The sequence below is a fragment of the Delphinus delphis genome, chromosome 9 (assembly GCF_949987515.2).
Source record: "Delphinus delphis chromosome 9, mDelDel1.2, whole genome shotgun sequence".
Taxonomy (NCBI): Eukaryota; Metazoa; Chordata; class Mammalia; order Artiodactyla; family Delphinidae; genus Delphinus; species Delphinus delphis.
The window spans coordinates 61,305,985-61,331,922 of NC_082691.1; the positions used below are offsets into that span (position 1 = coordinate 61,305,985).

Here is a 25,938-nt window from a genome sequence, read left to right on the forward strand (position 1 = left end):
AGAGACTGTTCTGAAGAAGCAAGACCCTGGGAGTGCCAACACTGTTGTCCAGAGTGATCATAAAGATTTTTTCCCGTCAACTGAAAAAAAAATTTGCTGAAGTAGGAATGAATGACTCTATCAGGAGCAATTTAAATATACTTGACAGGGTTTCTTGGCCTGTCTCCTTTCCCTTATAAGAGTGTGTGAGTGCAGTAAAAGCAAGGACTCAGGATTCTTCCCAGTCTGTTTATAGTCCTGTTTCTAATACGAATTCTTGACTGTTAAAAATTTGGATCCAGAAATTAAATTTTTTTTTCCAGTCTGGCTATTCAATCTATTCTTTTTTTTCCCCTCCAGTTTTATTGCGATATAATTGACACACAGCACTGTAGAAGTTTATGGCATACAGCATAATGATTTGACTAACATACATCATGAAATGATGATCACGGTAAGTTTAGTGAATATCCATGGTCTTATATAGATAAACAATTAAAGAAATAGGAAAAAAACACCTTTTTTTCCTTGTGATGAGAACTCTTGGGATTTACTCTCTTAACAACTTTTTTTTTTTTTGGCTGCATTGGGTCTTTGTTGCTACACGCAGGCTTTCTCTAGTTGTGGTGAGCAGGGGCTACTCTTCGTTGCAGTACGCGGGCTTCTTATCGTGATGGCTTCTCTTGTTGCAGAGCACGGGCTCTAGGCACCTGGGCTTCAGTAGTTATGGCACGTGGGCTCAGTAGTTGTGGCTCACGGGCTCAGTAGTTGTGGCACACAGGCTTAGTTGCTCCGTGGCATGTGGGATCTTCCTGGACCAGGGCTCGAACCTATGGCCCTTGCATTGGCAGGCAGATTCTTAAGCACTGCGCCACCAGGGAGGCCCCTCTTAACAACTTGCTTATACAGCATACAGCAATGTTAATTATATTTATCATGATGTAAATTATATCTCTAGTACTTATTTAAGTTATAACTGGAAGTTAGTACTTTTTTGACTGCCTTCAGCCAATTTTCCCTCCCCTCACCTCTGCCTCTGGTAACCCAGAAGTTAGACTTACCTACCATAAATGAGAATGGAGACAGAGGTGGGAATGCTAGATTATTACATATCTGTATGATGTCCTTTGGAATCCCAGGCAAATTCTAGCTCTTGTGCTTTTTCTCTTTTCCTCCTCATGCTTCCAAATTGTACATACTCATAAATGTTGATATTAACATTGCATATTGAATTTTTTTAAGTGTATTACCGAGTAGAAAACGTTGAAGGCTCCAGCTATAGGAGCAGCATGGACAGCTGGAAGGATATCTCCCAGGTAGCCTGGCGGTTAGGTGTGTAATGTCTACAACCTGCTGGCCTGTGTTTGAATCCTGCTCTGATTCCTACTGGGCAGCTCTGAGCAAATTTACTCAACATCTTCAGATCTTCTTTGTGAAAGGGAGATAATAGTACCTACCCCATAGGGTTATTATGAGGACCAAAGGAATTAGTATACAGAAAAGCTGCTTATACAGTGCCTAGCAGATAGTAACTTAACCAATATAAACTATTATCATTGAATCCGTAGTGTGACAAAATTGGTTGGTTCAATGGAATGTAAGCCTGAGAATCTAATGCAGAGGCTGATAGAATTGAGTTTCTTAGTTCTCTTCCTACTTCCTACAGTACTAATTAACAATGAGGCAGTCCAGAAGCAAGCCCAGCAGAAGAGAGAGGAAGAAGCAGGGTCTGGAGACAGTCTACTGATGCAGCAGTAACTCCCCTTGAATAATTGAACTGGCTGTGCTTTAAAATGAGAAGCAAGGTAATATAATGTAATTAGATGATTCACATAAGACTCTACAGTTTGCAGACCATGGCCACATTCACTTTCTCACTGAATCTCCATAGTTTCTCTGGAGTAGAGCAGATGTCATGGTTCCCACTTTACAGAGAAGGACACCGAGGCTCAGCAAAGGCAGTGGTCCCCAGCTAGAGCCCTGGCTTCCAGACGCGAGGTCCAGTGCCTTTTCCACACAGCCTCTCAACAAATCTTCAGATTCTCCGCTAAGGTGCCTTAAACGTCCTGACAGCCATTGAGAGCTGCTTCTCTTCTCTCTCCCTCCTTTAAGGACAGGGGGAGAGCAGCTCTCAAATGAGCATCTGAAGATTTCCTGCCAAAGGGAAGGGCTTCCCATGTGGCTGAAGCTACAGACCTAGAACTATGTGCTTTGGATTCACATCAAGGTAAGGTACAGAGCTAGGCAGAGGAGAGAGGGGAAGGGTTTCATGCTTGGCTTGCTGGAACCTCTTCTACCAGGCCACCCTAAGCTGAGGAGAGGGTGGGTGTTAAGGGGTACCTACAGTTTGAGTCCCTGTGAATTATCTAAACGTATTATGAAAAAGAATAATCAGTGGCATGTCACTTTAGGACAAGATGGCAAATATGTGGATGCATACCTCAACTGCGTCCCCTGTACTCATGACAGCCATTGCTAACTGACCAGGATCTTTCCCACTGAGCTTCAGAATCCTCCTGAACCCAAGGCTCCAGGCATCCAGTCAGATTTGTTAACTGAGAAGAAACCCATTGACCATTCCTCTTTTAAGGAGCATCCCTTCAGTACAATGAGGAGTTATATTTATTATTGAAATAATGCATCCTCTTTTGGCATTTAGGTGATTCTGGAGTTCTTGGTAATGGCAAAAATATTTATATTTTATCAACTGTTTATATGTTACCACTCTTTTGATACTTTCACCTTGCTGTGTCATCTAGCAGCTCTTGAAATAAACTTGAACACCATTAGTCATCTGTGTTCATTGTAACCAGCCATTTTTTTCCCTCTTTAGAGGCAAACTTTGCCTTTTATTCCACCCAGTAAAATATGGAAGGGAGACAGTAGTAGGGGAAAGGGGCTTTTCCCTTCTCCCCAGCACACACGAGATTGGTGCAGACTATGTGATTTGTGCAGACTGTGCGAACAAGCTGAGATGCGCCCCTCCCACCCCTCCCCGCAGTCAGCAGTGTCTCTGAGACAGCTGTAGCCCTGAGCTCTAAGGGGAAGGCACGTGCCTGCAGTTGGCTGTAGTGCCTTGGCAGGCCACGTGCATCATATGACCCATAATGCCTGGCAGATGATTTTGTCCTGAGCGTGTTCAGAGGGCTCTCTGAGACCTGCAAGAGTTGTGGTCTGCAGGACCATGGTCCTGGTCCATCTCACTTTGTCCTAATGCAGTTAGTGTTTGGATCATAGGGCCATTCAGTAAAGTTGCCTGAAAATGGTCAACCAAGGGGCTACCATGTGAGAAACGTTCATCAAAGAGCTGTGGGTCGGCATCCCCGTGATGGCAGACAAGGCCAAGCAAGATACCTGCAGCCATGGCTTCCTGCCAGCACCAGCGCGTTCGTCCATATTGATCAGGCCCAGCAAAGGGCACTCACGGTTTCTAACCCAGGACCAGCCAGTGTTTTAAGAAAACGTCTACTGTGTATTTATTGTGAATTTCCCTGATGATAATTATAGAGCATTTGGAAAATACAAAAAGATGAAAAGGAAAAAATTTACCCATAATCACATTGCCTAAAAAAGTACTCTTAAAATTTGGATATATTTATTTCATTGAAGTCTTTTTTTCTATGCATTTGTGTATACTTAAAAAAAAATTTGTATCATAATGAAAATGCAATTTTCATCATGTTCTTTTTACACACATGAGCACATTTTTTATATCATTCAACTCAAAAATAGTATTTTAAGTGGATATATAAGATTCCATTTTATAGATGCACCATAATTTATTTAACCGTTTTGTTGAACATTTCAGTAGTCTCTATACCTTTATATGTGTGTTACGAATAATAGCAGCGTGCATTTTTAGAGAAGAAGACATAGAGGAGAATAGATTTTTAACATCTTGATGGGCTAGTCAGCACTGTTCATTGTACTGCTGCTGACAGCCCAGTGTGTGTGTGTGCATAGATATTGTATCTTTGTGTATGCATGGATGATACTTAAAAGTAGAGAATCTCCAGGCTCTCCAGTAAAACTTAGTCCTTTGGGCACCAATCCATTGTACGATTGACACTTCATCTAATAAGCTTATGAAAATAATTATAGAGGTAGCTGACTCCCATGAGAAATCCATAGCTACTGTGCTAATTCCTGTTAAGTGCTGTTGAAATTTTTTTATTGAAGTATAGTTGATTTACAATATTATATTAATTTCAAGTGTATTACATAGTGATTCAGTATTTTTATAGATTATACTCCATTTAAAGTTATTACAAAACAATGGCTATATTACCCTGTGCTATACAATATATTCTTGTTGCTTATTTATTTTACACATAGTAGTTTGTATCTTTGAGTCCCCTACCCCTATGTTGCCCCTCCCTCCTTCCCTCTCCCCACTGGTCACCACGAGTTTGTTCTATATATCTGTGAATCTTTTTCTGTTTTGTTATATGCATTCATTTGTTTTATTTTTTAGATTCCACATATAAGTAATAACAGAGTATTTGTCTTTGTCTGATTTATTTCACTAAGCATAATACTCTCTAGGTCCAGTCATGTTGTTGCAAATGGCAGAATTTCATTCTTTTTTATGGCTGAATAATAATCCTGTGTGTGTGTGTGTGTGTGTGTGTGTGTGTGTGTGTGTGGTGTGTAACTCACATCTTCTTTATCTAGTCATCTGTTGATGGAAACTTAGTTTACTTCCGTATCTTGGCTATTGTAAGTAATGCTGCTATGAACATTGGGGGTGCATGTATCTTTTTGAATCAGTGTTCTTGTTTTCTTCAGATATATACCCAGGAGCAGAATTGCTGGGTCATATGGAAGTTCTGTTTTGAATTTTTTGAGGAACCTCCACACTGTTTTCCATAGTGGCTACACCAGTTTACATTCCCACCAACAGTGTAGGAGGGCTCCCTTTTCTCCACACCCTCTCCAACATTTACTATTCGTAGACTTTTTGGTAATAGCTATTCTGAAGTTTGAGGTGATATCTCGTTGTGGTTTTGATTTGCATTTCTCTCATATTAGTGATGTTGAGCATCTTTTCATGTGCCTGTTGGCCATCTGTATTTCTTCTTTGGAAAGATGTCTATTCAGGTCTTCTGCCTGTTTTTTGATTGGGCTGTTTTTTTGATATTGAGTTGTATGAGTTGTTTATATATTTTGGATATTAACCCCTTATCAGTCATATCATTTGAAAATATTTCTCCTGTTCAGTAGGTTGTCTTTTCGTTTTGTCAGTGATTTCCTTTTCTGTGAAAAAGCTTTTCAGTTCCATTAGGTCCCATTTGTTTATTTTTGCTTTTCTTTCTTTTGCCTTAGGAGACATATCCAAAAAAATATTGCTACGATTTACGTCAAAGAGTGTCCTGTCTGTGTTCTCTCCTAGGAGTTTTATGGTTTCTGGTCTTAAATTTAGGTCTTTAATCCATTTTGAGTTTATTTTTGTGTATGGTCTGAGGAAGTGTTCTAATCTCGTTCTTTTACATGGAGCTGTCTAGTTTTCCTAGCACCACTTATTGAATAGATTGTCTTTTCCCCACAGTCTATTCTTGCCCCCTTTGTTGAATTTGGATCAGTTGCCTTTGGTTGTCTTCCTGCCTGTGGGCCATTTGGCACTCACAGCTGCTTCTCTTCTCTCCCCTGTAGTTACTGGGGCTTCCGGATGCAGATGACGACGCATTTGAAGAGTACAGTGCGGACGTGGAAGAGGAGGAGCCAGAGGCGGACCACCCCCAAATGGGGGTCAGTCAGCAGTAGACTTCCAAGGGCTCCCACCTGAGAAGGAGAGTGGGCCCTGTGGTACCCGAGGTGGGGTCACAAGCTCCTGGGTTAGCATTTTGCAATAGCACTTCGAAACAGGACGTCTGACTCCCAGCATCCAAATTAAAATGAAATACCTTTTTAATGACCACACGATATCTGGGATGAGCTTTGCTCAGAAGTGACCTGAATTTTACTCCCGTTTCAGTGGGTCTCTAATGGAGTTGTCTCGGTAGCCTTTGCCATTTTGAATTTAGAGTCCATTTTGCGGCTGACTGTTCTCTCTTGAGTTTATGTTGGAGAACTAACATTTGCTGACTCAAAAGTAGAGAACTCTGAATGTATTAAGGATATGTTTTGAGTCATCACAGGTGACATTATTGAGAGAAAGCATGGCAGAGAAGAAATGCAGTCTGCACTTTTTATGTACCTTTTAAGTGTATGTAAATGGAAGGTTTTGCTTATAAAGCATGAGTTTTAATATCTAGTCGTTAAACTGCACAAGTGCAAATACAAGGGCAGAAAAGGAGAATTACTTAGTTTTGGGTTAAGAGGGTAAGAGAGGCAAAGAAGCCTTTAAGGGTTCTGCCATTACTGAGTTACCTAGATATATAGCAGCTGGTTCATGGTTAGGTAGAAACATTATTTGCATGTTCAGTTATTTTAAAACATGCTGATTCCAAAGCCACTTTTAAAGTCTAATAGTGGAGAATATAAATGGGGTGACATAAATTATTGATTTCTTTAAAACGTTTATAAGCCACCCCACATATGAAATGAAACATTTACCTTCTCTCTTTATAACAAGATGGCAACTTGTTAAATCATGAAAACATCCCAAATCCAAGTGCCACTTAAACTTTGAAGCCATAGATGAATTTAATAGGAAAATAAACCAGGATAAATTTTTTAAAAATACGATGGAATCCTTCTTTACTTTCTTAATCTGACTTTTATTCTTCAAAAAAAAGTCAAGAAAGGATCCCACTGTATAATTTATTTAAAAATTGTAATCAAGTGCTTTGAGGAACCTAACTGCAGTGAAGTTTTAAAGTCGTATGAAGGTGGGAATCTTTTAATCGTGGGTTAGCTTGGTTCAGAAGGGAAGTTTTAATGATCAAATATTCAGACAACTCACAGAAACAACTACTATCATAACTGGAAACACTGATGTCATCATTTAGCAACACACACTGAGGGGGGAAATTCTTTGCAATGCTAACATGGAATTATTTAAAACATTCATTTTGCTTAGACCCTTCTGCATCTCTGGTTCTAATAAAAGATGCAGAATGCCTCTTTTACAACACTTAACATAACATCTGGGGTGGAATTGTTTTTAACATGCACACACATGCCTGTTGGGTTGTCAAAGTTTTAGATTAAAAAAAAAAAAGCAGCAGAGGCCACGGAGTTTACGGGAGTCTTGTATATCTTCCAGGCATGTTGGTGTAAACCTGATTATCTCAACATTTTCTGTTTAATTGATTGGTGCCGTGAGGAGTACAGCTGCTCGTGGTAAAATGGTGTCCTACAGTTTTAAGTCATCGGGTAAAATAATTTCGTGGTTTCGATCTGTGCTTCAGTACCCATGTTTTTTTCTTTTCTTGGAAAAACATATTAAAGGTTAACTTCAAGTGAAATGAATTATCTTTGGAGTAGCCTATTAACAAAACAAACCTTGGGGTTTTATCCAGTGGAGCAAGCGGATTCCGTGCTTTGCTCCCTCGCCTGTGTTCTGATTGGCTGTGAACCTGAGCACAGGTGATTGGGAGCTATGCCTCCCGTAGGTAGAGCCCGCGTCTGCAAAGCTCCGTGCTCACACTGTAGTCTGAAAGAATGACTTCTGCCACCGAAATGAAGAAGCTGGACTGGTTTGCTCCATTCAAAGGTAAACTGGAATTTTGTACGTAGAGGCTTAAAATCTAAATTTACATATGTTTGAAAATGGAATGGACATATAAAATGTATTTTATGAAAAAAGTGTTTAGGCTTTGACCAAATGCATTGTGGTATTATTATGTGAATGTTCTCTGTTGATAAAAATTGAGCTGAGATAGACTCAGCCATTCAGTGGGCTGAGGAGAAATCTGGCCTTTGTTCTGCCCCAGGGGTAGGAAAGGACATCGCTGTGTGTTACTTATTTTCAAGGCAAAACCCCAGAGGGCGTTGCGAATCGGTTTGTTTCCTCTAAAGCTTCGTTTTCTCTGATTGTGCACATCCCGGCCAGTGCATGCTGACACACATGCACATGTACACACTCACCTGCGCTGTGGATTCTCTGTTTGGGTCGTGGGTGGCATCAGAACTGGCTCAGTGCAGAGCTTCACCTGGCCGCTCAGGGACGCGGGCAGCCTGTGGTTCTCACTATGGAAGTGGTTCCCTGGCTAGACCGAGTTCCGACTCTCACAAACATGTAAACACACCTACCGAGAGGCAGTGTGGTACCACAGGAGAAGCGTAGACCCAGGAGTTAGGAGAGAGGCCCGGGTTTAGTCCTGACTCTGCCAGTGACCATGTACGTGCCCTCGGACAGGTCATTTAACTCGCCTGAAGAAAGGGGAGTTGGCCCTTCCTGCTTGAACCACTGTCCTTCCTTAACTGCCTTACTATGTGTGTGTGTATGAAGAGCAACAGTCAAGGAAACTTCTCGAGAAATGCGAAGCAAATGCATTTTGAATCTTGCTGTCCTTAGGATCCTGGCCACAGGATGACCTTAGAACAGGTTTGTGTTAGTCTGTGCGTGTTGAAACCCCCTCAGGTCTGATGCTGAGGGGCTGATGAGATTCTGTCCTCAGATGAGAGGGTAAAGGGGGGCCCCGGAGATATGGAAAGCGTATCAATACTTGTCCCAGTTGGCTGCTGTGCCGTGGAAGGTATGGATTTGCCTTGTGCTCTGACAGACTGGGGCTTTGGAAGTAGAGTAAGTTTAACCTAACTTAGTCGGGGAATTCGCATGAAGAATAGCTGGAAGAGAGTGAGAGATGAGTGCTTTGTTGCCATGTCATCCAGTAGAGAGAAAGAGAAGTAACAGAGAAAGTGACTGAGTGTGTGAGTGTGTGTGTGTGTGTGTGTGTGTGTGTGTGTGTGTGTGTGTGTGAGTAGGGGAATGGTTGATTGCTTGTTGATCACTGTGGGCTAGCTGCGAAGTCACACCTGTGATAACGTTCCACAACCTTGGTCCCAGGTTTGAGTGAATCACAGAGACATTTTTCTAGTGGTTACCCGGTTACTTTCCCTGCCTGATAATCATACCAAGGAGACTTCGGGGAGTGAGAGAGCAGATTCTGGAGGGAGGTGAGACCCCACAGTATGCCTGCCACCACCACGGACACTGCGGTGTCCACTCAAGTCTCCCAGGCTGCCAGCAACACATAGTGCTTTTTTCCCCCCATGCCTAGAACATGAAAAGTCTCTAATTTAGGAATTCTCCTTGTGTCCTGGTGCCAGAATTGAGGTTTCCAGTGTCCTTAAGTGAAAACCCCTCTCCTCTCGTAGTCACTGTGTTTCCACATAGGAGCAGAAACCTTTCCCTAGCACAAGTACGTGTCTAAATATTGCTTCTGTTTCATAAGAGCACAAAGTGTATGGACCTAGGAGAGCTGTGATACTGGAGCATCATTGGAATTTATATTTTAGGAGTCTGCCTCATGTTAAAATGTACAAGTTGGGAAGCTGTGGTATGAACAGATCTTATTTCTCCTGGTTTGCGAGACACATAGGAAAAGGCAGGACTTAACCTGGGGTAGGAGGAGATGAGTAAGGTAGAATGGGAGAGTTAGGGTCTGATTTTTTAAATAAATATAAAGGCAAGAGGCAGTTAACATATAAAATACAAGAGAACTGTTGTCCTGGCTATCTCACCAGGATCCTGCTTTCCTCAAAGGGGCTGCTTGCATGTTGAGAGGCAAGGCCTCTGTCGGGGGTGGCCTTGTGGCTTTAAAAATGCCGCCCCCAAAAAAATGCCCCCCAGCCAAGGAGACAGTGGGTGTCTTGCAAATCTGGTGGAGTTCTGTTCCTCACTAAACCAGCTGCCAGAGAAGCCTGTATTTCCAAAGTGCTGACAGATCTGCAAGGGGCTCCAGTCACCTGGCAGGCAGAACGGGAACCAAACTTGACCTCGCTGTCAGCCGCAGAGGAGGCTACAGATCAGGAATGCCCCAGCCGGCCAGAGGGCAGAGCCCACCTACTCCACCAGGCTTCCGGGTTGTAAAAGAGCACAATTAAAACTCAAGTGGATCACAGACCCCTCTTCCCTCTAGTGAGTGTTAACTCCAAAGAGACGTCATTGCCTGATTGCTTAGTTTTCAGATTACCAGAGAAGCCTCAGGTTTTTTTGAATTAAAAACTAATCCTCTTCCATAAAGACACAAGCAGTTATCTTGGTTTGGTGATACCAGGTATGGCATGAAAGGCTGAAGTCTTTTAGATTTTATACAGAATAATTCTCAGACTTGCCAGAACGCTGGTAGCCACTGGTATCCGTGGCAACGTGGTGTCCATGGTAAGATATCTATAGCTCGTGTTCCTTGGGCAAATTGTTAAATAATGTGTTGTCTTTGGTATTTTTATTTAAATCTGGATGACAAAAATAGAGGACCTATGAGCATTTCATGTTGTAGAAAGTCTACTTAAAGCACGGTATGGCCGAAGAGGCCCAAGTAGTAAAAAGCAGGCACCAGGCCACATACAAATAAACATTTCATTTTCTGAGAACTGTGTATTCAAGTTACTCGGTACCACAGAGAGAGCTGACAGTCTGTTCCCTGTAAAACTGCCTTTGCCTGGTTTTTTTTTTCTTTTTTGTTTCTTCAGATTCATTTTTTACTTTAAGTACCTTCTGATAGCTAGGCAGATAAGATACAGAGCCATACTCTGTACAAATGTCAGCTTTTTAGAGGAGAAAGTAAGTCGTCAGTTCTAGGGAAAACTTGAAACTATCTGTGAACCAGTCTTAATTTGTGTAAGTTTAGTGTCTACATAAGAAGCAAAAGCAAGGAATGGTTTGGGGGTTTTGTTTTTCAGGTGAGAAATGTTTCATGCAGGGTGTCTCTGCTTTCTTTGCCTTTATATTCCTTTCAAAGAACTCTCTTGTAAATTACAAAACTGTGAAATGGGTTGCCAAACACCGTTGCCCTTCATCAGCTGCCTCAGCAGTGTAAACGCAGAATTGAACCCTGGCCACACCTGCTCCTTCCTCTCTCCCCTGAGGGTGAGGATCTCATCCAACGATGTAATTACCATACGCTTGCTATTAAAGAGCCTTCCGAATTCCGCTGCGATGTGCCTCTTGTTTACTTTCTCCATCATGTTTGGTCCTAAAGGACGCCTGACTTGCTATAAAGGAGGACCGGGAATAGGGACCATCAGCCAGCTTTGTGGTTGCTGTTGTTGGAGCCTGGCTGCGGTGGGGCAGGGGGATGGGGAGGGAGGAGTGATTACAAGAACCACTGATATGATTCAGATGTTAATAATTGATGTATTTGGAGACATTAACCTATCCTGATGCTGTACCTGGTGTTTCGTAATTTTCCACTCTTCCTTCGAACTTTAGATTTTTTTCCCCGTCCTAGTTAGGAATCCTTCATGGCATCAATTAGAAACCTGTGGTCCTTCTACGATGACATGACACCATTTCCCATTACTTTCTGCCCAATTGTTATTCAGAAACAATGGCATTTAAAAAATAAGTCTGGAAGTTGGTGGTAAGTCCCATTATTTGATCAAGAGCAATTTTCTTTCCCCAAATGAATAGGTCTCCATAGATTGTTAAATTAGATTTGCGAGTGCCTTAATAGGCACAGCCTAGAGGCTCCTGTGTGTGTTTCAGGTAACTTAATTCGTGCTTCTTCGGTTTGGACATGGATGTTGTCAGAGATTGTACTGAGTGGTCGGCTGTGTGCAAGCGTTCCAGACCTCACTTAGTGTAAGATCCTCAGACAAAGGCTTTCTTACAAGAGAACTCATTTCTTACTGTTAGTTGAGCGCTAACAGATAGACTTTTTTTTTTTAACTTTGTATTTTATATTGGAGTATAGTTGATTAACAGTGTTGTGTTAGTTTCTGTTGTACACACTGCTATATTTAAAATGGATAACCAACAAGGACTTACTGTATAGCACAGGGATCTCTGCTCAACATTATGTAACAACGTAAATGGGCAAAGAATTTGAAACAGATGTAAGCTGGCTCTTCTATCTGAGTGCAGGGACTGGTGGTGGAAAGAGCCACTTTCCCCTTTGCAGTGAATCTTTCTCAGATTGGTTCCCCGGGGACAAGGTTCTAGCCCAGTCTCCTCCCTGACTGGCTGTGTGATCACAGGCTTGTCACCAGCTCCCCCTTGCCCCCTGCCCCACCTTTGTTTCCTCATCTGTAAAAACAGGAGTGTGGACTCATTTCCAAGTTCCCTCTAGGCACTAGCATTGTAGGAATGTATCTTGGCTAGTGAGATTAGGGCAGGTGGGAAGCAAAGTTTATAAGGAAAATACCGTCTCAGGAAACGAGGGCTGGGCGACTGACATTGACCTATCTTCTCTAAGGTCCCTTTTAGAAATAAAGACCCCCAAAGAGAGGGATTAATAGACGGAGCAGAGAGGATTTTCAGGGATTTTTAGTAGGGAAAGTATTCTATGTGATACTGTAATGGTGAACACATATTATAAATTTGTCCAAACCCATAGGATGTACAACACCAAGTGTGAACTATAGTGTAAATTATGGACTCTGGGTGATAAGATGTGTCATTGTAGGCTCATCAGTTGTAACAAATGCATCGCTACATGGGGGATGTTGAAATGGGAGATGCATGTGTGTGGACTGGGGCTAAAAGGGAAATCTCTGTATCTTCTGCTCAAAATTGCTGTGACCCTAAAACTACTGTAAAAAGTAAACTCTAATAAAAAGAAAAGAAATAAAGATCCCAGCCAAAATAGTGGGTGTATATTAGCTCCAGTGCTGACATCCCTGGATACTTTCTCCTGCCTTCCTACATGTCCCTTCTTTCTGTGATCAAGAATACAGGATAAAAACTACCACAAAATAGGAATATTTGGGCTGTTTTGCTTAGGGACGTAACAAATAGTCTCGTTTCCTTTAGAAACGAGCCTGGTTTTCATAGTAAAGTCAGGCCGGGTGGGATACCCCATTGTCCCTAGTGTTCACTGTGGATGTGAACAGGTTGAAATAAAGTAAGCAGAACAAAACCCACTACCCAGTGTTTGGACCCTGCCGCGGGGCTGGAGCCAGTGGGCTGGCTGCGTGTGTGCCGGAGGGGCTGGCAGGTAGTACCCCCTCCCCACCCCGTGCTCTCCTGCTGAATCAGGGCGAGGGGCGGGGTGCGGAGCAAACATGCCTTCCTCCCTTGGCGGGCCTGGCCATCTGGTACTTTGAAAACTCAAGAAATGTGTCCCGAAATAGCTGGCACAGTGCGTTTCCTCTTAGTTTCACAGTGGGCAAATACTAACTTTGAAATACTTTCCTGATCTTTGACCCACCTTTTTTCCCTTTTTTGGAGCAAAAAGCAATGGCATTTCTAAAAATCTGAGCAGGCTGTAATTAGGGAGCCAAAGAATAAAGCAGGCATTTCCTATTAGGCCACATTTAAAGGAGCAGAGAGATTTTCTCTTTGTTTTCCAGGAAAATATGGCAATGATGTGGGATGTAAAAACCTACAGTAGGGCTTCCCTGGTGGCGCAGTGGTTGAGAGTCTGCCTGCCGATGCAGGGGACACAGGTTCATGCCCCGGTCCGGGAAGATCCCACATGCCGCGGAGCGGCTGGGCCCGTGAGCCATGGCCGCTGAGCCTGCGCGTCCAGAGCCTGTGCTCCGCAAAGGGAGAGGCCACAATAGTGAGAGGCCCGCGTACCACAAAAAAAACAAAAAAAACAAACAAACAAAAAAAAACCTACAGTAAAACGAAGTTGGTCCTTTGGGATGCTTTTTAATTGGAAGCCTCTAGAGGTCAGCACTGCATAAGGAAAGGGCTTTCTAGTGCTGGGTAGCCTTTTGCCCGTTTCCTTGTGGAGCCTTTGGGAGAGGCGTGGTAGCAGAACCCCAGAGTGGCGTGAAAGGAGCGAGCAGCCCAGCTGTGCATAGGAGACGAAGGTGTAGAGTCCCTTCTTTATACATAAACCCTAACGTTTGACTCTGGTTGGTTTTCTTCCCTTCTCATCCGTCTTTCTCTGCAGCTCCCACACCCCCGTATGTACACACTGTCAGCTCAATAAACATGACTTATTGACCGATCGATGAACCATGGCATTTAGCTCACTCTGAGAAGGGCTGGGGAAATGCCAAAGAGGAGATGGATGGCACATTTCATTTTGCTCTGAGCAAGGTGAAAGGCTGCTCTGTGTTCCAAGGCAGCCCGGGACATTCTGATGATCAGCCGGCAGGCTTTGTGAAGCCCTGTGACTTCCAACCCAAATTCGGGGTGCCGAGGGCGGTGCCGGGACCACAGGTTTCTACTCGGCTGAAATCAGTCTGCCTGAGGCCTGCACAGATCAGGGGTGGGTGGGGAAGGATTTGAGCATCTGTAGGATATCTGGCCAGAAGTGAGGTAGTTGGGAGCCCCTAGAAACTGGCTGACACTCCTGGGGGCTCCAGGGCACAAGATGCAGTAACAACATGTGGTGATGGCCAGGGGTGTCATAGACCACCGCAGGCCAAAGCCCAAACTGGTGGCAGCCTTGGGAGTTCCCAGCGGCTCCCAGAGTTGCCCCAGGGTTTCCTTTTGGCCCAAGAAGGAACAGGAAGGCCTTTCCTTCCCTCTTCCTGTGTTGCCCCTTCTGTTCAGGGTTTTTATTCTTTCTACTGAATTAGGTCTAACCCATGTCACAGTCATGGGGTTGACAGTTGCCCTTTGCTGGGTGATTTGACTGAGCCTGGGACACACTCCCTGAGAAGGGATATTGGTGAAAAGGACAGTAAACGTGTCACAGGCATAACGGAAGCCCCTACTCCCCCAAGAAACATTTTAACAGTGGCTTAACAGCAGTCTCGCTACTACCGTTAAGTTTCAAAATGATGTTTTTCGATTCTGGTGAGTGTGGACAAGGTCCAAGGTTACCCTGCTCCCCAGTGTTGCTTGCATTCTTTGCAAGTGTGGAACAGCCCGAGGAGGTTTCATTCATTTTGCCATGAAGCAAACAGTGCTAAGTGAATATACCCCAGCTGTGTGCCACTGTTACACGCAATAATTTTTTTAAAACAAACATTTATAAAGCCCTTTCTAAGTACCAGACACTGTACTAAACTCCTTTTGACTCCTGCAATGCTCCCAACAAAAGGTAGATGTTATGATTGATACCCCCCTTTTTTTAAAATATTTCTATATCTCAAGGTTTGTGTTTTTTTAATTTTATTCAAGTATAGTTGATTTACAATGTTGTGTTTAATTTCTGCTGTACAACAGAGTGACTCAGTTATACATATATATATTCTTTTTCATATTCTTTTCCATTATGGTTTATCACAGAATTTGAATGTAGTTCCCTGTGCTATACAGTAGGACCCTGTTGTTTATCCATGCTATATATAATAGTTTGCATCTGCTAATCCCAAACTCCGCAATACTTCCCTTTCCCATAATATCCCCCTTTTATAGATGAGGAGACTGAGGTCCAGAGACATTAAGTAATTTTCATAAGATCACACAGCTGGTAGGTGCTGGAGCTGAGATTCAAACCAAGGCAGTGTGGCTTCAGAGCCCTCTTACCTTCTCTCCTCCACAGAGTGTCATCAGCATTGGTCTTAACTTTTAATGAAATCCCTGGTCCTTTTTGCCCAGCATCACAGAGGCCCTGATGCGGTGAACACTGCTGGTCTGCTTGGTTGCCCGTGCACAGGATGGAATGAAGAAAACTCATTCAGTTTCATCAGCTCTTTGCCTTGCCTGTGACCAGTATGGCCATGCTGAGTGGATTAGGATGATAACTGACACATTTTTTCCCAGTATCCATGTGGTTGCAAAGACTTGAAAATGCCCTAAAGAACCGGAGCAACATATTCGTTGAAATAATTTAGTGATTGATAAAATCAGAGGATCCTGAGGCAGGGCAAGGCTGTGGAGACAACCATTGTGCTCCCCTATCTGGACCCTTCTTCCTAGGTCTCGCCCCCTGAACGAGGCCATTACGGACTCTTCTGAGAACAGAAGAGGCTCTTACAGACTCCTCATGATGAAGCGGCTTTTACTCAAGCTTACTCTGAAATAACCAGGAGCAAAAATTCACTCTGCAGTCAGGCTAGTCCCTGAGAACCAGAAGGAAGCTGTTGTCACCCAGTCAGACCCGGTGCCGCGCGGTAGGGCCACAGCACACCCTGACGACTTCAGTCTGTGTATCTCCCCGACCCGTGAGAACACCCTTGCAGCCTGCCTTCCAGCCCTTTCCTTTCCCACGTCCCTGCTGAGGCACTAGCACACGCCCTCAGTGACCCTATCACCGCCGCGGAATCCTCAGGCTTGTCTTGGTACAGGAGTGCGTGGGAATTGGAGAACACGTTTCAAAGACAAATTCCATTCACTTTGAGTCTCATCTGCTTGTTTGGATGATCTCTGCAGTTGTTTCCTCCACCAGTGCAGGAAAAGAAAAGGTGGCCACATCATATCCCATAAGAAATGTTAGTGCTCCAAACCTACTTTCCCTGCTTCTGAGATCCCAAGTGTCAACACACAGATCCGTCATGGTTGGGACCCCATGGGTCATGCATGCGAGCGTGAGCTTGCTGGTGAGTGGCTCCAGGGAGAGGGTGCTGAATCCCGGGAGCGGTGCTTTTCCATTTTCCAAACGATGCTGGGATGCGAGGAAGGAGAGCAGAAAAGGTGAGTCAAGACCAAACCCTTGAACAAATTCTCCAAGGAGCATGAAGCTACACAGGCTCGGAAAGAGAAGGGGATAATGTCACATGGTGATGAAGAAGAGTGGGGGTCTCGGATGGGAGTCTTGCTTCCCACATGGCCTTGGTCTTTTAAATCTTGAGTTTCTCCTGCTTAGAAATGTTATGGGCCACTTTGAGCCTTGGGCTGCAAGGGGCTCTAAAAAGACAAACTCCTGTGGAGAATCAACTTTAAAACGGGTCTGGAAAGTGTCCCGTCTAACAACTGACTCCAGCAGTCCTTGTTATCAGAAATGGAAATCTAGCAACTGAAGGGACACGAACTACACAGCCTCCCCCAGGTGTCACTCTGCAATGGGACACGAATTTGGTCAGGTGTACCCCGCTGAGGGCTGTCTCCAGGCCTCCGTTTCCCACCACACCCACACTCCTTCCATCCCTTCCTCTCCCAGCTCGCCTGACATTGAGCCCTTTAGAATTCAAAGTTCATCTAAATTAAACATGGGGATATAATGAAATTCTTTACTAGACAACCCTACTACTTCAGAAGCATGTCCTTCACATTTGCAAGCGGCCTTAGCTCAGAGGAAAATCCCTACGTGGCAAGTGACTGTTATTTAACCCGTACCATTTACTAGCTGGCTTGTACAGTGCCATTACAACCGGTGATTTCGCTGTGGAGTGGGTGATACTTGGTGACAGAGCTAAACTATGCACCTCCTTCCTTCAAAGACTATTTCTGACTCTGGCCAGCTCCTCAGCAACTCCTGTAACTGGTTACAAGAAGGGCTTAGTGAGATAATATGAGTGACTTCGTGTAAAGCCCTCTCTGTGCAGGAAACACAAACCAGCGCCCTTCTTGTGGCAGGCGGGAAGCACCTTCTCCACCTGTACCTCCCAAGCTTTTGAAAAAGGTCTGTTATCCATAAGCAAGCCAGAGGCATCATCTTGTTCAGTGCTAATGAACTCATCCAAGCCATCCACATGGTCCAGTCTCTTTAGAACTCTGACCAAACCTTTGCTTAATGCATGAAAGCTTATTCCCTGAGGTGCCCTTCAAACCTTACTCTGACCCTGTGCTCTTCAACTCTGGAAAAGCACAAAAAAAAACTGGCCACATGCTCTTGAAAATTCCATTTGAAAGCTAGTGGTGGTGATTCCAGACAGAATTTTGACAAAAGACAATAAACACTGAGTTCAGTATGCTACTCGCTGCTTAGAGCCCCTCTCCTGGGGACGGTCCTGCCTGCTGCTGAGGGAGAGGATTACGGATGTGGAGTTGGGCAGAGCAGCTGCTGGGAAATACAATGGCCTTGGTGTGTTAGTCCGTCATCAAGACAATGGCACTCTTGTGAATCCTCTAGAAATAGAACTTTTCATCTGGCACCACAGTGGGCTATGCTTTGGAGCGGTGATGTCACAAGCAGGCAGAAACTAGGGAATTCATCCTCTTGGGCAGGGTGACTAATTCTGTCTCCCAACCTCTGGACATTTACTGACGTCATCCATCTTCTCCAAACCGCACCAGCCTGGGGTGAGGAGAGACTCACAACTACAGACACGAATTCTTGTTTCTCTGGCTCTGACACTTACTTTGGGGATTCTCAGCCCTCCTCAGATCCCTCCCAAATATTCCGGGGTGGCCCTTGTGGTGTCTCATGTGTGTTTGACAAGCTCATTTCTGTGGCACCTGCTGTTCTCCTTCCTGGGATTGCACCTCCCTTCTCAGTCCTGCACAGCCAAGCTTTCCCGTTGTAGGCCTGCCCTTCTCCCTGTGACTGCTGGAGCAGGCTTTCGTTCCCAGGAACTGTCACTCCAGCCATAGGCTTGACCCTTCCGCTTTAGAGCCCATAGAAGGTTGAGTGGCGTTTCCCTGCTGTTTCCAAGATGGGAACAGGGATTTTGGTTTGAGAGAGCTGTATTAAAGCTCCGACACCTCCTCAAAGCCAGGCCACTGGGTGGCAGAACTGGGTTCTGATTGGGACCAGGTTCACCGCCCCCCCCCCCCATAGCATCTTCTTCCAGTAGGGTCTGTGTTGACCTCAGGGAGCCCCCAAGTCATAGTAACTTGTTTACAAAGACCCAACTGGAATCACTGTCCAAGAGGATCAGTGAGTCTGGAGTGACAAAAGAATCAGGTTCATTACCTGCTAGTCACATCAGACCTCTGAGCTGCCTGGACTCACTGTGAAACTAAGCACAGCTGCCTGCAGCGAGGGTCTGCCCCCGTGCTGGTCTGTGACGGCCCCAGGCTAGGGGATTTGAACAGCTGCCTATTGACAGCACCCCGTTCCTCTCCCAAGATTATCTTTCCCACCACGCCCACAGCTGGTGCTCTGCAGAATGTATAACATGGCACGGATGCTGTTCAGGCTTCCAGGCAGTGGAAACCCTGAAAAGGACTTCTATTAATAGAGGAGGCATTCCTGGGGCACTCAGACGCTCTCAGGCCTGCTGAGAAGTAGCCAGATTCCCGACAGGCACTGAAGGGCGGGCTGCAAACCCCTGCCAAAGAAAGGCCTTGTTCTGCCACAGACAATGGTCGGGTGGCCCTGGCATGATGTCAGATGAGTTGGCAGCAGCGGAGTGCGCGTTCCCTCTCCAACTTTCCAGCTGAGCTCTGCCAGATCCAGGGAGCCGTATCAGGTTCAGATTTTGGAGAATGAATTGCACCCAAAGCCACGGACTGTCTAGCCCTAATCGGCAAGTAAGGAAATGGCTGTAAACCAGAGGTTGCTACTTAGTTCTGGCTGCCTGTGTCTTGAGGGACAATGTAATTGCTCTCCAGCTAAATGCTGTAGCATGGGCAGCCAGGGCCAGTGCAGCACGACAGTCGTGGTCAGTCAGATAGCCTGATGGCCTTCCCCAGGGCCTTCATGGAGGCCCGGCCCCTGGAGGGAGCTGCGTCATACAGCTGGGATGTTTCAGTTAAAAGCAGGAAGGGCCAGGCTTCTGCAGGACAGTGATAGCCAGCCTTCAGGTTTTTTGGGGTTTTTGTTTGTTTGTTTGTTTGTTTAAGGAGATGAAGGCTAAGAATAATTAGGAATTTTTTTTTGTTTTTTTGGGCCACATGGCATGTGGGATCTTAGTTTGCCGACCAAGGATCAAACCCGCGCCCCCTTGCATTTGAAGCGCGGAGTCTTTACCACTGGACTGCCAGGGAAGTTCCAGCCTTCAGGTTTTCATTCATTAGTTAACGCTGACCATATGTGAGAAAGCAGAACAACTGACCTGTACTTTGAAGAAACAGAGCCAAGCTTAAGTCCCAGCTCAGCTGCTTACTACTTGTGAGACTTCAAGCCAATTCAGAAGTTAATTTCTCCAGTGCTCAGATTTTTCATTAGTAATTTGGGATAAATAACCCAATAGAAAAATGAACCAAGGCTACAGAGAGACAATTCACTGAAGAACAAATACAAATGGCCAATAAATACTTGAAAATGTGTTCAGGCTCTCTAGTCATCAAAATGTGTTCAAGCTCTCTAGTCATCAGGAAATTGCAAATTAAGACAAGACCTCATTCGTGGCAAATTTTTAGAAGTTTGAAAAATAAAAAATAAAAGGTTGAGAGTGTCCAGCATTGGTGCAGAGGCATCGTCACACGCTGTTAGTGAGGGTGTAAATTGGCTCAGACACGTTCAAAGAGCGTTTCGTCAGTTTCCACCAAACATTTCACATGTAAACACTTTGACTTTACCATCCCACTTCTAAGATCTATCCTGAAGAAACAATTGTGCATATGGACATGGATGTTCATTGTAGTGTTGCTTGTAATAAAAAAATGGGGGCTGGGGAGGAAGCAATCTGTTCATCAATAACAGAAAGGTGGTAAGTCATGGCCAGGTGAGTGCAGGTAGCTCCATAGGTTCTGATACGAAAACAATTCTAACATACGTGGTGGGGGAGGAGTGAGGACAGCAGGACAGAGAAAGGAAGATGTTTGCTTTTTACTCTTTTTACTTAAATCTCCATTTGTGCATCTTTCACAATATGTATTGTAAGGTTATTCTTCTATCATCCCAGTTCCCTACAGAGGTGTCAGAGCAAGACGAAAGTGGGAGGGCTGCAGCTAGAGTAGAATCTAGAGGACGAGTTTGAAATCTGGAGTTCAGATTTGGACATGCTAAATTGCAGATGCCCATTAGATACAGAGCGGAGATGCTGAGCAGGCAGATGGATAGAGAAGGCTGATGTAGGGTTTGGGAATCACCATCAAAAAGGGGTCCCCTGGGATTTCTGGGCCGTGTGGCGAGGAGTTCCATGAATAAGATGGGGTGAGGGCCTGGAACCAAGTGCAGTGGGTACCCAAGCCCTGGATTCCAGTGCCCTTGACACGAATTGATTTCCACCATGTATTTAAACAGTCATAGTGTCCTAATCTATTCTTCCCACTCATTGGCATCAGTGGCACCATATAAAAGGCTCCCTCCATCTCATTCTTAGCACTGTTTCCCACTTTTCCTTTGAGTCTACAACTCTGTCTGGCTGAACTCCTTTGGTGGTCTCTGGGGCCCCTAACTTTGTCTTTACTTGACATCCTGTCTTTAGATCCCTGTGCTCCAAGCCTCATGGCTACAGGGAAGCCCTTCCCACTCCTGAGTAATTCCAACCACTCCACTCACCCCCATTCCTCCAACTCCAGCCCAGGCAAAGCCCAGATCCCTTACTCAGGAGATTTCAACATTTGCACACTTTTGGGCACACTTTCTCATTTAATTCCTCAAAGTCAGACGTATTATCATTTTTATTATTGTCCCTGCCTTTTTGACACATGAGAAAACTGAGGTTTATAGAGGAGAAATAACCTGCCCAAATTCACCCAGACGGGAAGTGCCTTAGTGTTCTAGTGCTGTGTGACAGATTGCCACAAATGTAGCAACTTAAAACAACTCACCTCTATCATTTGAGTTTCTGTGCTTCAGGAACCTGGGCACATCTTAGCTGGGTCCTCTGCTTCAGAGTCTTTTATGGGCCGACATCAGTGTCAGCCAGGGCTGGGCTTTCATCTGATAGCTCAGTTGGTGAGGATCCACTTCCAAGGCACTGTTGTTGACAGAATTCCATTCCTTTTTAGCTGTTGGACGGAGGGCCTCAATTCCTTGCTGCCTGCTGGCTGGAGGCCACTGTCAGTTCCTTGCCGTGGGGGCCTGTGTGATGTGGCTGCTCACTTCATCAACGTGTGTGGGCTGAGAAGGCACAGAGTGTCTGCTAATGAGGCAGAGCCTACAATCTCTTATCCCCTAATCTCAGAAGTGACATCTCATCACCTTTGCTATGTTTGGTTGGCTAGAATGAAGTTGCCCCCACTCAAGGGGAGGGCTGACCTAGCAAGGGCATGAATTCTAGGAGAGGGGAGGACGGGGGGCCATCTGAGTCAGCCCGCCACAGGAAGTAACACCTGGGGGTTTAACTCAGGTCCGTCAGCCTCCAATGTTTGGGTTCTTCTTTCTATGCATGCCTGGATCCTCAGTGCTTGTTCCCTGCTATGACCTGAACAAAAAGGTAACAGTGATGTCACCTTCATCATGGGACTCCATCAACTAAAAACTCTTAGCCAGGGATATTGAGTAACCCCAATTTAACAAGCAATAATTGGGACTTTCAAATTAACACACATTTTTAAAAAAATAAATTTATTTATTTATTTTTGGCTGCGTTGGGTCTTTGTTGCTGTGCACGGGCTTTCTCTAGTTGTGGTGAGCGGGGGCTACTCTTCGTTGCGGTGTGTGGGCTTCTCATTGTGGTGGCTTCTCGTTGCGGAGCGCGGGCTCTAGGCATGTGGGCTTCAGTAGTTGCAGTGCATGGGCTCAGTTGTTGTGGCTTGTGGGCTCAGTAGTTGCGGCTCACGGGCTCTAGAGCGCAGGCTCAGTAGTTGTGGTGCACGGGCTTGCTCCACAGCATGTGGGATCTTCCTGGACTAGGGCTTGAACCTGTGTCTCCTGCATTGGCAGGCAGAATCTTAACCACTGCGCCACCAGGGAAGCCCAACACACTTTTCTAAAACAGTGTTATTTAAAGCTGAGCAGCTTACGTGATGAAGGGAGGAGCAAATGTTGCCCTGTTATCAAGGCAGCTGATAACAACTGTCATCACCTTTTCTTTTTTTTTTAAACAGGAGAGGGGAGAGTGCAATTTTATTTTATTTTAATATTTATTTATTTATTTATTTGGTTGCTCCTGGTCTTAGTTACAGCAGGCGTGCTCCTTAGTTGTGGCATGTGGGCTCCTTAGTTGTGGCTCACTGGCTCCTTAGTTGTGGCCTGTGAACTCTTAGTTGCAACATGCATGTGGGCTCTAGTTCCCTGACCAGGGATCAAACCTGGGTCCCCTGCCTTGGGAGCTTGGAATCTTAACCACTGTGCCACCAGGGAAGTCCCAACTGTCCTCACCTTTTAACGCAGTCCTGCACTCAGAGACCACTGGTAAATTATCTCTGTATGCCCGGCCCAGCAAATTGGCCATTAATGGGACGCTGCCACTCTGGAGAAACAGATGGGGCAGAAGAGCATGAGGAAAGCAGCCCACACACTGTCACAGCAGCCTTCTCTGGGAGCCACCTTCTTCCACGCCACTGGGGTAGACAGAGCTTCCAGTCTGTGTGATGGACCAGGGCCCGACTGACTGACGGCTGTAACATCCTTCTGTGATGACAGCTGGGAGAGATGGTTAGTGTCAGCCCTCTCTTCCTATCTCCTGCAGCCACCACCAACACACTCTGAAAACTCCTGGCACGGACAGTTTCTAGCGCTGTGGCTTCTTGGCAGCTTGGACAGCAGTCTCGGACATCCCCTCTGCTCATACCTGTTTCTCAGGCCGCTGTTGGGTGGGTCTTCTCTCCCCCTGCCTCCCTCTCAGAATGCTCACTCAGTTCCCACGACCCTTATTCATCTCGTCATCTGCGACCTCTCTCTCTAGCTTGAGTCACATGGGCGTATTTACTTAATAACTATTTATTAGGAGGCCACCATAGGCTGGATACTCTTGCAGGCACTCTAAAGGAGATAGTGCTTGTATGTGGGTACAAATGTACATAGATACCTATGAGATAGAGGCTAAGAGCATGCCTTTGAAGTCAGATAGATCTTGCCATTTAGTAACAGGAAACTCTCCTTTGGCAAGTTACTTAAACTTTCTGAACCTTAGTTTCCTCTTCTGTAATTTGAAGATCACTATTCCTATCTTGTAGGACTATAGTGAGAATTAAGTGAAATAATTTGTGTGCAGCACTTCGTATCATGCCTAGCACATGGTAAATACTTAACAGTACTTCTATGCGATAGGCACAGGACAGACCATTAGCAGAGATTCCCCATCCCCACCAAACTCTAGGCTCCATGAAGGCTGGCACCACATCTGTCTTGTTCACAGTTGTGTTCTTAGTACCTGGTACAACACTTGGCACATGATAAGTGCTTAAAAAACATTTGTGAAATGGCTTAATCAATGAATAAGTAATATTGCAGTTAATGACAACAGAGTTATCTAGCGCCCCTTTCCAAGATGCTCAAAGACCTCTCAATATCATCTAATTCAAAGTCCAGCTTGGATGATAAATAACAAGTTTGGCCATTTATTTAGGCATTTGACCAAGGTCCAAAGGGGTAGGCTTGCCTTGCCTAGGACCATAGAGTTGAGCTGGCATGGTTATAGCGTTGGGATTCAGATTCTCGTACTCTCAGCTCACAGCTCCTACATATCCAGTATGCTGAGGTCATCTTCCCAGCCTGACTGATTTAGCAAATAGGGAAAAACCCCATCTGAATAGGGAAAGTTCTAATAGGGAAAACCCCATTAGAACTTTCTAATTCCTTGTGACCATGACTCACTTTGGAAGAAACCAATCATTTGTCCCAGGCCTTGTTCCTGAGCAAATGGTGGAGCAAAAGCCAGCTGCCTTCTACTTGTTAGTCCAGAAGTGTGATCTGAACATCCCTGCAAGAGTTCATCCAGTGCCCCCATGGGTGACTGTCCTGCATCAAGAGGTTATCTGCTCAAGTGCGACCAGCAGCCGTTCTTGGAGAATGAGAACCAATCTCAGTATCCAGTGATCTGGCTTCTCGTCCCAACTGCACTAGCTGTGTGACCTTGAACATGTTTCCTTAACCTCTTTGCATTTTCATTTTCTCCCTCGAGAAGGAGGGGAAAGAACACCTTGTAAGGATTTAATGATATGATGTATGACAAAAGGTACCTAGCACAGTTCCCAATGAATCCTTGTGCAGTTTAGATTGGAATGCAGAGCAGGCCCGGGAAAATCTTCCTATCCCCCGTTTCTCCCCCATAGTCTGGCCAAATTCCCACTGGCATTTTGGACAAGGGAGTGATTTTTAAGATTTATCTCAGAGCAGAACTCTTGTGTCAAGCACTTAATATGGAATGGAACTGAAGTATATGAAACTGACAAAGTGGAGTTTACTCATCAGAGCAGAGCTGGGGACAGCCTAGATCCTTGTCTGGGATGTGCCCGTCAACATTTTTCTGTGAGCCCCAAAGCTTCCCAGAACTTGGTTGGAAAACAGCTGAACTAAAGTATTCTGCATGGTCCCTGTCAAAGCAATAATAATATCAATACAATATTATGATATAAATACTAGCTTATTATTATTATTTATTACTACTGGCATTTACTGCAGTGGTTTTCAAACTTAGCTTGCGTCAGTATCACCTAGAAATCTTATTAAAACAAAGATTGTTGGGCCCACACCCAGAGTTTCTGACTCAACAGGTTAGGGGAGGGACCAAGAATGTGCAGTTGTAACAGATTCCTGGGAATGCTGATGCTGGGGTCTGGGAACGCACTTTGAGAACTGCTGATTAACTGTGTGCTTTCTGTATGATAGGCGCCATGCCAGGCACTTTACCAAGATAGTTTTATTTAGTGCTCACAACGTTGCTTTGAGGTAGGTATTATACTATTTATATCTCTTATTTACAGATGAGGAAATTAAGCCTTAGAGACTCTAAGTGACTTGCTCGAGGTCTAACAGCTATTAAGTGGCAGATTCCAATCCAGGTCTGACTCCAAAGACTTAACCGAAGTTTCATGCTTAAAATGAAAATGCGTTATAAGGGATGAATACACTTATTCCCATACACTTATTTGCATTCATTGACCCATTAACAAACAAGTTAATGGAATGAACTGGCTCTGAGGGAAAGAATTCAACATAGTTAAGGCTTGATGGAGAGCAGAAAAACAAGACAGGAATTCCTGAATAACATACCATTGTTCATCATGGTCTGCCCATTAGGGCCATGTGGGCGGCCATAAAACTCCTCAAGTCACCTTGGAGATATTTGACCAAGGGAGGTAGACTTGTGACAAAGGATAGAAAACAAATTTCACTTTATTCATTT

General features: G+C 44.8%; 1 protein-coding gene across 2 annotated transcripts in view; it reads left to right on the forward strand.

Annotated features, from left to right (window-relative positions):
* MTURN (maturin, neural progenitor differentiation regulator homolog) overlaps nucleotides 1–12,662 on the forward strand; it is a 31,041-nt gene extending 18,379 nt beyond the window's left edge. The window contains exons 3-4 of one of the 2 annotated variants that reach the window (XR_009520629.1): nucleotides 5,632–5,793; nucleotides 7,187–12,662. Coding sequence is in view for 1 of the 2 variants with exons in the window: in XM_060020668.1 (XP_059876651.1) it covers nucleotides 5,632–5,742 (111 nt within the window). In the remaining variant the exon portion in view is untranslated. Of the gene's footprint in view, nucleotides 1–5,631 lie in introns of both variants that reach the window. The other variant, XM_060020668.1, reaches the window with a different exon arrangement.
* Nucleotides 12,663–25,938: the final 13,276 nt, after the last annotated feature.